This window comes from Coregonus clupeaformis, chromosome 4 (genome assembly GCF_020615455.1).
Source record: "Coregonus clupeaformis isolate EN_2021a chromosome 4, ASM2061545v1, whole genome shotgun sequence".
NCBI lineage: Eukaryota > Metazoa > Chordata > Actinopteri > Salmoniformes > Salmonidae > Coregonus > Coregonus clupeaformis.
Genome location: NC_059195.1, coordinates 20903338 through 20915837, shown reverse-complemented (window position 1 = coordinate 20915837; position 12500 = coordinate 20903338). Strand labels below are relative to the sequence as shown.

Here is a 12500-nt window from a genome sequence, read left to right as displayed (position 1 = left end):
CATTGTGTCCTATTTCACAATCACAATCCTCCCGCAGAACACACACATGCACACGCACACACACAGACTCTTGATAGGCTCTTCGTAAAGCACTGTCTTTTCTGTTGATTTGGTCCAGAGCAGAGTGGGACGGGGAGTGAGAGAGTCCCCCTACAGCTTCCTGTGTGATTGCGTTGTTTAGAACCAGAGGACAGTGGACTCTGAGGGGTAGATTGTCTACATACGGTAATGATAGTAAATGTTATCCTGTAAATGCTATCCTATAAATTCTGTGAAGTCACCCTAAGTGTCCCAAACACACACACACACACACACACACACACACACACACACACACACACACACACACACACACACACACACACACACACACACGCACACTACTCCCTGCTAAGAGCCTTATCCTGCAGATCAGTACAACGGACTACATAAAGCTTTCTAAAGCTGTACTCTGTTATAGATACAACACCGCTGTCATGTGGATGCTGTAACGTAAGCCTCTATAATACATTAGCTAAAACCTGGACCAGGTGCTCCTGTCAGTGGTAGCTGGATTATATCTAGAAACACACCTTTGTGTTGGTTGGAGATGCAGTCAAATAATGTACTCTTTTCAACCCCATCAAATGTCCTGTGTTTTAGAATCAAGAATTGGCGTGCTCGACTCAATAGTTGATAAAAGTATTTGGGTGCATGGGTTCAAAAGGCATATCAACTGTTTCTGTTTTCCTGCCATCTTGATGCTGTTGCTGATTCTAATGGCTTGTTGTGTCTCTCTGATCTCTTCCAGGTTGGAGGCAATAAGCACACCATGAGTGACCACACGCACGTGGGGAACCACCAACAGATCCACGTGGGGAACCACCAACAGATCCACGTTCAACAGCTGTTTGAGGAGAACAGCAACAAACGGACAGTGTTGACTGCACAGCCCAATGGGTTGACCCCCGTGGGCCGGGCAGGGCTACAGCTGCCTGACCGACAGCAGCCCGACATCACCACTAGCACGGCCCAGTGTCGGCAGGGCAGCTCAGCCTCCCTCAAGTCCACCGACGGCAAGCCCCAGCCGGCCCCCCTGACCCCGGAGCAGGCCATGAAGCAGTTTATGTCCAAGCTGACAGCCTTCGAGCACCACGAGATCTTCAGCTACCCAGAGGTGTACTTCACGGGCCCCAACGCCAAGAAGAGGCCGGGGGTGATCGGGGGATCCAACAACGGAGGGTACGATGACGATCAGGGCTCCTACATCCAGGTGCCCCACGACCACGTCTCCTACCGCTATGAGGTTCTCAAGGTGATCGGCAAGGGCAGCTTCGGTCAGGTGGTGAAGGCCTACGACCACAAGGCCCACTGCCACGTGGCGCTGAAGATGGTGAGGAACGAGAAGAGGTTCCACCGCCAGGCGGCTGAGGAGATCCGGATCCTGGAGCACCTGAGGAAGCAGGACAAAGACTCCACCATGAACGTGATCCACATGCTGGAGAACTTCACATTCCGTAACCACATCTGCATGACCTTTGAACTCCTCAGCATGAACCTCTATGAGCTCATCAAGAAGAACAAGTTCCAGGGCTTCAGCTTGCCACTGGTCAGGAAGTTCGCCCACTCTATCCTGCAGTGTCTGGACTCGCTGCACAAGAACCGGATCATCCACTGTGACCTGAAGCCGGAGAACATTCTCCTGAAGCAACAGGGACGCAGTGGGATCAAGGTCATCGACTTCGGCTCCAGCTGCTACGAGCACCAGCGGGTCTACACCTACATCCAGTCTCGTTTTTACAGAGCTCCTGAGGTCATCCTGGGGTCACGCTATGGGATGCCTATTGACATGTGGAGCCTGGGCTGTATCTTAGCAGAGTTACTCACCGGCTACCCTCTCCTGCCAGGCGAGGATGAAGGGGATCAACTGGCCTGCGTCATCGAGCTGCTGGGCATGCCCTCGCAGAAGCTGCTGGATTCCTCCAAGAGAGCCAAAAACTTTGTGAGCTCCAAGGGGTACCCCCGGTACTGCACGGTGACGACCCTGCCGGACGGCTCGGTGGCGCTGAACGGGGGGCGCTCCCGCCGGGGAAAGCTGAGGGGACCCCCGGGGAGCAAGGAGTGGGTGACGGCCCTGAAAGGCTGCGACGACCCCCTGTTCCTGGACTTCATCAAGCAGTGTCTGGAGTGGGACCCGGCCCTGCGCATGACCCCCAGCCAGGCCCTTAGGCATCCCTGGCTCAGGAGGCGCTTGCCCAAACCTCCCACGGGGGACAAAACGGCGGTGAAGCGCATCACCGACGGGGGCTCTGGTGCTATCACGTCAATCTCCAAATTACCTCCCACCTCGGGCTCCACCTCCAAGATGAGGACTAACCTGGCACAAATGACGGACGCTAACGGGAACATTCAACAGAGGACAGTGTTGCCAAAACTAGTCAGTTGAAGGAACCGTAAACAACGCTAGTTCGTTGTCTAATCTAGGTGATCTTATTGCTTTTTGTTTGTTTTTTAAATGGAGATGATGATGATGTTTGTCTCTGAGAGCAAAAACAACTGGGAAGCCCAACAGTACTGCTCACAGTACTGCTCACAGTACTGCTCACAGTACTGCTCACAGTACTACTCAACAGTACTACTCACAGTACTACTCAACAGTACTACTCACAGTACTACTCACAGTACTACTCAACAGTACTACTCACAGTACTGCTCACAGTACTGCTCACAGTACTGCTCACAGTACTACTCAACAGTACTACTCACAGTACTACTCACAGTACTACTCAACAGTGTGGTTTTAGACAGAGGGACTGTTATGCTACTGCATTATTATTCACTACACCATGTTTTTAGCAGCTTTGTAGCAGCTTTATCTACCTATAAACAAGACGAGAACATGGAACTGGTCATCATGAAGGGAACAATGCTTTTAGGATTTTTAATCTCAGGACTGTGTGCTATGATGGGGGGCAGGCGGCTCCCATTCACACAATCTGGCCCAAGCAGAGATTGACAACATGGGCATAGAAGTGTAGAAAAAACAGAATGGGGTGGCTGGCCCACGATGAACACATCGGTAACTAACTCATATCAGACACCCCGGAGCTATTTAATCTCTGCTTCTCTACCTTATCTGATTGATATTGTGACATTAAATAGCTGTGAGAGATAGGTGTTTTTATAAGCCAAGAAAATAGTATCCGAGATGAGGTTTTTGGCGAAAGAAGTGCAAGGAGGAGGAAAGTGGACGTTTTTTAAGACCGTTAAGAGTTAAAGTGAGAGGTTGGACCACGGCGTGGAAACATTTGTTTACATCACAGACTATTGGTACGTGCCTAGAATTCTCTTGACATTCCTTTTAAAAAAAACAACTGGAAGGAGGAAAAGAGTGCAGGTTTGCCTGTTTTCACCTGTGCCAGAAACAAGGGCGCGATACACAGAATGACATGTTGGGTCAGTAGAGGAGAGGAGAGGAATGGTATCTATCAAAATATGAGATGTCGACATAATGAATTATTAGGTGCTATTCCTTCGTACAGCTGCTGTGAACTGTCCATCCTCACAGCAAAACAATGGTGCTTAAAAACATTTTCTTTAAAAAAAAAGTGTTTTATTTGAAAATGGATGGATAGAGGATTTTGTTTTGTTCTAGCAGATTATTGGATGATTAGAAACTAAATGTGCTGAAGTGAAGTGGCTTTGAATATTATGATGTCCTCATCAGAGAGGACTGTCTGTGTTGAAGGACTATGGATATTATGATGTCCTCATCAGAGAGGACTGTGTCTGTGTTGAAGGACTATGGATATTATGATGTCCTCATCAGAGAGGACTGTGTCTGTGTTGAAGGACTATGGATATTATATGATGTCCTCATCAGAGAGGACTGTGACTGTGTTGAAGGACTATGGATATTATGATGTCCTCATCAGAGAGGACTGTGTCTGTGTTGAAGGACTATGGATATTATGATGTCCTCATCAGAGAGGACTGTGTCTGTGTTGAAGGACTCTGATCTAGGGTCAGGCTGGGTAGGTAGGTAGGGGTCAGTAGGTCGATAAGGTGATTACTACATGGGCATGACTGCATATACTTGAATAGTAGGTGTTCTTCAGACCCTGGGTTGTCTTGGTAATACTGAATAGAAGGTGTTCTTCAGACCCTGGGTTGTCTTGGTAATACTGAATAGAAGGTGTTCTTCAGACCCTGGGTTGTCTTGGTAATACTGAATAGAAGGTGTTCTTCAGACCCTGGGTTGTCTTGGTAATACTGAAGAGAAGGTGTTCTTCAGACCCTGGGTTGTCTTGGTAATACTGAAGAGAAGGTGTTCTTCAGACCCTGGGTTGTCTTGGTAATACTGAAGAGAAGGTGTTCTTCAGACCCTGGGTTGTCTTGGTAATACTGAATAGAAGGTGTTCTTCAGACCCTGGGTTGTCTTGGTAATACTGAATAGAAGGTGTTCTTCAGACCCTGTGTCGTCTCGGTAATACTGAATAGAAGGTGTTCTTCAGAGCCCTGTGTCGTCTCGGTAATACTGAATAGAAGGTGTTCTTCAGACCCTGGGTCGTCCCGGTAATACTGAATAGAAGGTGTTCTTCAGAGCCCTGTGTCGTCTCGGTAATACTGAATAGAAGGTGTTCTTCAGACCCTGGGTCGTCTCCGTAATACTGAATATTAGGTGTTCTTCAGACCCTGGGTCGTCCCGGTAATACTGAATAGAAGGTGTTCTTCAGACCCTGGGTCGTCCCGGTAATACTGAATAGAAGGTGTTCTTCAGACCCTGGGTCGTCCCGGTAATACTGAATAGAAGGTGTTCTTCAGAGCCCTGTGTCGTCTCGGTAATACTGAATAGAAGGTGTTCTTCAGACCCTGGGTCGTCTCCGTAATACTGAATATTAGGTGTTCTTCAGACCCTGGGTCGTCCCGGTAATACTGAATAGAAGGTGTTCTTCAGAGCCCTGTGTCGTCTCGGTAATACTGAATAGAAGGTGTTCTTCAGACCCTGGGTCGTCTCCGTAATACTGAATAGAAGGTGTTCTTCAGACCCTGGGTCGTCTCCGTAATACTGAATATTAGGTGTTCTTCAGACCCTGGGTCGTCCCGGTAATACTGAATAGAAGGTGTTCTTCAGAGCCCTGTGTCGTCTCGGTAATACTGAATAGAAGGTGTTCTTCAGACCCTGGGTCGTCTCCGTAATACTGAATAGAAGGTGTTCTTCAGACCCTGGGTCGTCCCGGTAATACTGAATAGAAGGTGTTCTTCAGAGCCCTGGGTCGTCCCGGTAATACTCCAGGTTGTAGTGAAAGGCAGTTAGTGATATAACACGTTGTTATAAAGCACACTGATGAATCAGGACTTGATTCACCACATAAGGTTGACTCATGTAGCTTTTTGAATCGCTTAGCTTATACCTTGTTGACTGTTGCAACTATAGAGTTTGGAGTTTTATTTTGATTTGATAGTTTCTTGAATATTTTCAGTAGTGAACCATTGGGCCAATACGGGTCTCTGGCCAGAGTGTAAATTCCTAAAACGCTTGTTCCCTTGCACAGACAAAAAGTGTTCAAATATCCCCCCTTACTTTATGTGAAATTCTACCTTTGGAACAAATTCCTACGCCTAGTAATGAACATTTCCCCCAAATGTGTTCGATCTTCAGATTTTCTAAAGTATTTGACAAAGGTTTTATCAGTTAACCATAATCAGACTGAGGCTTCTGTAAAGCTTTGTCAAAGTTTTACTTATTTAGTTCGTATGAAAAATACTGTCAAAGAAAAGAGCCAATCTAAAAGATATTAAACCGAACTTAGGGCTGAATAGAACAGAGTGTTGTGTTGTTGGCTCGTCGGTCGGTTGGTCGGTCGGTCGGTAACCACGGAGTCACTTATGACCTAATGCACAAGAACACTATACTATGGGATCCTATCTGACTGTCGCTACGTGGAAACTTGGAGGCTCCAGGACACAGAGGAGAAAGACAGTCTCTGTTTGATTGGAGCTCACAGCTACTACTCTGCAGAACAGGTGTGGCTGGCTGGGGATTGGATGGACGACCTGGTGACCTCATCAGGTCAGGGGTTTTGAGGTCGGATTGGGGGCGGGCTGTCAGGGAGTAGAGCCCCGGCCAATGGCGCCCCAGTGGGGCGTCGCCTCACCTGCCCCGCTGATGATTGGTTCAGTGCCTGCCAGGGCCAGCTGCACACTGCTCAGAAGCCCCGCCCCTTTGGAACCCACTCCCACCTGCTGATTAGAGAACATCAGCGGGGAGGGGCGAGGCAGGACAGGGGGCCGGGTCACAACGTTCTTTTGACTTTTTATTATAGTTGTTTTGTGAATTGATAGTCGTGAGGAATTGTGCCCTTAGGTTGAATACAATGTGCCTTTGGTTATCAATGCCATTCATTTTGTAACCCAACAACCAGTAACATCATGACATCATCCCCCTACACCTACCTACAGTACATCTCCCCCTGAACATACATCCATTTCACAGATGTTTGAAATGTTTACAGTCATTTTCATGTATGTTTTCATCAAGCAATGCCCAAAGACACTCTTCCTGGCTGAACCTATGGAAGAGGTAGCAGGGAGAAATCCAAGAAGGCCGCACAATGACTGGTATTACATGGGGGCTGCGTCCCAAAACGGCACCCTATTCCCTATATAGTGCACTACTTTTGACCAGAGCCCCATTGGGCACTATAAAGGTAACAGGATGTCATTTGGGCAGCAGCCATGCAGTTTAGAGACAGAGCTTCAGTCCTGTGGGAGGACTAATTCTCTCACCTGTAAACACCCTTTGCCATCACGGAACGCTTAGCAAGAAGCCATCACCTTAGCTGCTCTGAAAGGGTTGAGGAACTGACGGCCTCTGTCTTGTCTTAACATCGAAACAATTCAAGGGGTTATTTACATTTACATTTACGTCATTTAGCAGACGCTCTTATCCAGAGCCACTTACAAATTGGTGCATTCAACTTATGATAGCCAGTGGGACAACCACTTTTTTTTTTTTATGTGGGGGAGGAGGGGGGGGTAGAAGGATTACTTTTATACTATTCCAGGTATTCCTTAAAGAGGTAGGGTTTCAAGTGTCTCCGGAAGGTGGTTATAGCTGTTTGCTTCATTTTATTACTCCTGAAGAGAAGGAAAGAAGACGTTTTTAATCTTTACCTCAGACTGTTGTGATAGATATATCTTCTTATTGTGATTTGAATAACCCAGGGCATTTGGTTACATACCAAAGTGCATTCCTTTCTACGTTTTGTGGCTGTGAGGAAATGAACAAGGCACTCGTGAGTAGAAATAAGGCCACTTTCTGTCATTCAAGGGCCATATCTATCTATATATCTATCTATCTACCTATCTGGAGAATGCTTGCGGTCAGTAGGTATGGAGGGAGATGGAGGGAGACTGGGTAAAGTGTTTGTTTATCACACCACCAGTTCTAATGTCTGAACGATGTAGCAGAACTCCAAAGCTCTGTATGCTTGACATGGTTGAATGTATATTTCTTTCAGTGCAGTGTGTCAACTGTCCTATCACAATCTACAGGCTATAGTCCGTGTGTCAGTCAGCCCAATGTGGCACAATCAAGCATTTGACTAATATTGTAAATGTTTTTGAAAATGAATTTTTTATTTTTTTTTGCTACTTCCTTGTATAAGAATTTGAACTCTGACCTGTCTCGGGAGCTCTGCTACACATTGTCAACTTTTAGAAGAAGAAAATAAAAACTGAATCTTGAACTGAGCAACGAAGTTGATTGACGTTTGTACTCTTTACCACAGTCACGTGCGCTGTACATATGTGAAATTTGCGATGGATTCAATGTGGATTTGTACATATGTATAATGATTTTGTCTTTGGTGAAATGCTGCTGAAAGCACTACATGAATGTTGTAGTGGGTTTTAAGCTTGGTCAGTTTTACTATGCTGTATGGAATGTACAGCTGATGTTAGGTCACTTTTTTTTAGTGATTATTTGTTAAATTTGATTGTTGTGGCCGGAAAACATTATTAATAAAAAAGTTTTAATGTCCATCTTTACAAATTCATTGTTTACTGGTGGTTATTTCTCACAGGAATGGTTATTACAGGTCAACTGTCGTCAGGGAATGAGGTCCAAAAAAATTATTGAATCGATGTAAGGTTTGCTTCAGTAAAGACTTCTTTGAAGAGGACGATTAAAAACTAGTTGTACATCTCATTTCTTAGTTCTGACTAAATAATATGATCGTTTTTACAGCGAATCGTCACTGACCAAAGTACTGTCATTCCTTACATTGATACAAGCCACTAGCATACAGCTCTCTGTGTTTTACATATTGAATAGATAGAGTACTAGCCACTAGCCACTAGCATACAGCCTCTGTGTTTTACATATTGAATAGATAGAGTACTAGCCACTAGCATACAGCTCTCTGTGCTTTACATATTGAATAGATAGAGTACTAGCCACTAGCATACAGCTCTCTGTGTTTTACATATTGAATAGATAGAGTACTAGCCACTAGCATACAGCTCCGTGTTTTACATATTGAATAGATAGAGTACTAGCCACTAGCATACAGCTCTCTGTGTTTTACATATTGAATAGATAGAGTACTAGCCACTAGCATACAGCTCTCTGTGTTTTACATATTGAATAGATAGAGTACTAGCCACTAGCCACTAGCATACAGCTCTCTGTGCTTTACATATTGAATAGATAGAGTACTAGCCACTAGCATACAGCTCTGTGTTTTACATATTGAATAGATAGAGTACTAGCCACTAGCATACAGCTCTGTGTTTTACATATTGAATAGATAGAGTACTAGCCACTAGCATACAGCTCTCTGTGTTTTACATATTGAATAGATAGAGTACTAGCCACTAGCATACAGCTCTCTGTGTTCTACATATTGAATAGATAGAGTACTAGCCACTAGCATACAGCTCTCTGTGTTTTACATATTGAATAGATAGAGTACTAGCCACTAGCATACAGCTCTGTGTTTTACATATTGAATAGATAGAGTACTAGCCACTAGCATACAGCTCTGTGTTTTACATATTGAATAGATAGAGTACTAGCCACTAGCCACTAGCATACAGCTCCGTGTTTTACATATTGAATAGATAGAGTACTAGCCACTAGCATACACATCTCTGTGTTTTACATATTGAATAGATAGAGTACTAGCCACTAGCATACAGCTCTCTGTGTTTTACATATTGAATAGATAGAGTACTAGCCACTAGCATACAGCTCTCTGTGTTTTACATATTGAATAGATAGAGTACTAGCCACTAGCATACAGCTCTGTGTTTTACATATTGAATAGATAGAGTACTAGCCACTAGCATACACATCTCTGTGTTTTACATATTGAATAGATAGAGTACTAGCCACTAGCATACAGCTCTCTGTGTTTTACATATTGAATAGATAGAGTACTAGCCACTAGCATACAGCTCTCTGTGTTTTACATATTGAATAGATAGAGTACTAGCCACTAGCCACTAGCATACAGCTCTCTGTGCTTTACATATTGAATAGATAGAGTACTAGCCACTAGCCACTAGCATACAGCTCTCTGTGCTTTACATATTGAATAGATAGAGTACTAGCCACTAGCATACAGCTCTGTGTTTTACATATTGAATAGATAGAGTACTAGCCACTAGCATACAGCTCTCTGTGTTTTACATATTGAATAGATAGAGTACTAGCCACTAGCCACTAGCATACAGCTCTCTGTGCTTTACATATTGAATAGATAGAGTACTAGCCACTAGCATACAGCTCTGTGTTTTACATATTGAATAGATAGAGTACTAGCCACTAGCATACAGCTCTCTGTGTTTTACATATTGAATAGATAGAGTACTAGCCACTAGCATACAGCTCTGTGTTTTACATATTGAATAGATAGAGTACTAGCCACTAGCATACAGCTCTCTGTGTTTTACATATTGAATAGATAGAGTACTAGCCACTAGCATACAGCTCTCTGTGTTTTACATATTGAATAGATAGAGTACTAGCCACTAGCATACAGCTCTCTGTGTTTTACATATTGAATAGATATAGTACTAGCCACTAGCATACAGCTCTGTGTTTTACATATTGAATAGATAGAGTACTAGCCACTAGCATACAGCTCTCTGTGTTTTACATATTGAATAGATAGAGTACTAGCCACTAGCCACTAGCATACAGCTCTGTGTTTTACATATTGAATAGATAGAGTACTAGCCACTAGCATACAGCTCTCTGTGTTTTACATATTGAATAGATAGAGTACTAGCCACTAGCATACAGCTCTGTGTTTTACATATTGAATAGATAGAGTACTAGCCACTAGCATACAGCTCTCTGTGTTTTACATATTGAATAGATAGAGTACTAGCCACTAGCATACAGCTCTCTGTGTTTTACATATTGAATAGATAGAGTACTAGCCACTAGCCACTAGCATACAGCTCTCTGTGTTTTACATATTGAATAGATAGAGTACTAGCCACTAGCCACTAGCATACAGCTCTCTGTGTTTTACATATTGAATAGATAGAGTACTAGCCACTAGCATACAGCTCTGTGTTTTACATATTGAATAGATAGAGTGCTAGCCACTAGCCACTAGCATACAGCTCTGTGTTTTACATATTGAATAGATAGAGTACTAGCCACTAGCATACAGCTCTGTGTTTTACATATTGAATAGATAGAGTACTAGTCACTAGCATACAGCTCTCTGTGTTTTACATATTGAATAGATAGAGTACTAGCCACTAGCCACTAGCATACAGCTCTGTGTTTTACATATTGAATAGATAGAGTACTAGCCACTAGCCACTAGCATACAGCTCTCTGTGTTTTACATATTGAATAGATAGAGTACTAGCCACTAGCATACAGCTCTGTGTTTTACATATTGAATAGATATAGTACTAGCCACTAGCATACAGCTCTCTGTGTTTTACATATTGAATAGATAGAGTACTAGCCACTAGCCACTAGCATACAGCTCTGTGTTTTACATATTGAATAGATATAGTACTAGCCACTAGCATACAGCTCTGTGTTTTACATATTGAATAGATAGAGTACTAGCCACTAGCCACTAGCATACAGCTCTCTGTGTTTTACATATTGAATAGATAGAGTACTAGCCACTAGCATACAGCTCTGTGTTTTACATATTGAATAGATAGAGTACTAGCCACTAGCCACTAGCATACAGCTCTCTGTGTTTTACATATTGAATAGATATAGTACTAGCCACTAGCATACAGCTCTGTGTTTTACATATTGAATAGATAGAGTACTAGCCACTAGCATACAGCTCTGTGTTTTACATATTGAATAGATAGAGTACTAGCCACTAGCCACTAGCATACAGCTCTCTATGTTTTACATATTGAATAGATAGAGTACTAGCCACTAGCATACAGCTCTGTGTTTTACATATTGAATAGATAGAGTACTAGCCACTAGCATACAGCTCTGTGTTTTACATATTGAATAGATAGAGTACTAGCCACTAGCATACAGCTCTGTGTTTTACATATTGAATAGATAGAGTACTAGCCACTAGCATACAGCTCTCTGTGTTTTACATATTGAATAGATAGATTACTATCCATTAGCATACAGCTCTGTGTTTTACATATTGAATAGATAGAGTACTAGCCACTAGCATACAGCTCTGTGTTTTACATATTGAATAGATAGAGTACTAGCCACTAGCATACAGCTCTGTGTTTTACATATTGAATAGATAGAGTACTAGCCACTAGCATACAGCTCTGTGTTTTACATATTGAATAGATAGAGTACTAGCCACTAGCCACTAGCATACAGCTCTGTGTTTTACATATTGAATAGATAGAGTACTAGCCACTAGCCACTAGCATACAGCTCTCTGTGTTTTACATATTGAATAGATAGAGTACTAGCCACTAGCCACTAGCATACAGCTCTGTGTTTTACATATTGAATAGATAGAGTACTAGCCACTAGCCACTAGCATACAGCTCTCTGTGCTTTACATATTGAATAGATAGAGTACTAGCCACTAGCATACAGCTCTCTGTGTTTTACATATTGAATAGATAGAGTACTAGCCACTAGCATACAGCTCTGTGTTTTACATATTGAATAGATAGAGTACTAGCCACTAGCATACAGCTCTGTGTTTTACATATTGAATAGATAGAGTACTAGCCACTAGCATACAGCTCTCTGTGTTTTACATATTGAATAGATAGAGTACTATCCATTAGCATACAGCTCTGTGTTTTACATATTGAATAGATAGAGTACTAGCCACTAGCATACAGCTCTGTGTTTTACATATTGAATAGATAGAGTACTAGCCACTAGCATACAGCTCTCTGTGTTTTACATATTGAATAGATAGAGTACTAGCCACTAGCATACAGCTCTGTGTTTTACATATTGAATAGATAGAGTACTAGCCACTAGCATACAGCTCTGTGTTTTACATATTGAATAGATAGAGTACTAG

General features: G+C 43.0%; 1 protein-coding gene across 2 annotated transcripts in view; it reads left to right on the top strand.

Annotated features, from left to right (window-relative positions):
• The window catches only part of dyrk2 (dual-specificity tyrosine-(Y)-phosphorylation regulated kinase 2), a 20012-nt gene extending 17369 nt beyond the window's left edge, over window positions 1-2643 (top strand). For both annotated transcript variants that reach the window (XM_041873102.2, XM_041873104.2), the window contains exon 3: window positions 791-2643. In XM_041873102.2, the coding sequence (XP_041729036.2) occupies window positions 791-2425 (1635 nt within the window). In that variant the 3' untranslated portion in view covers window positions 2426-2643. The remainder of the gene's footprint in view (window positions 1-790) is intronic.
• The last annotated feature ends 9857 nt before the right edge of the window (window positions 2644-12500 follow it).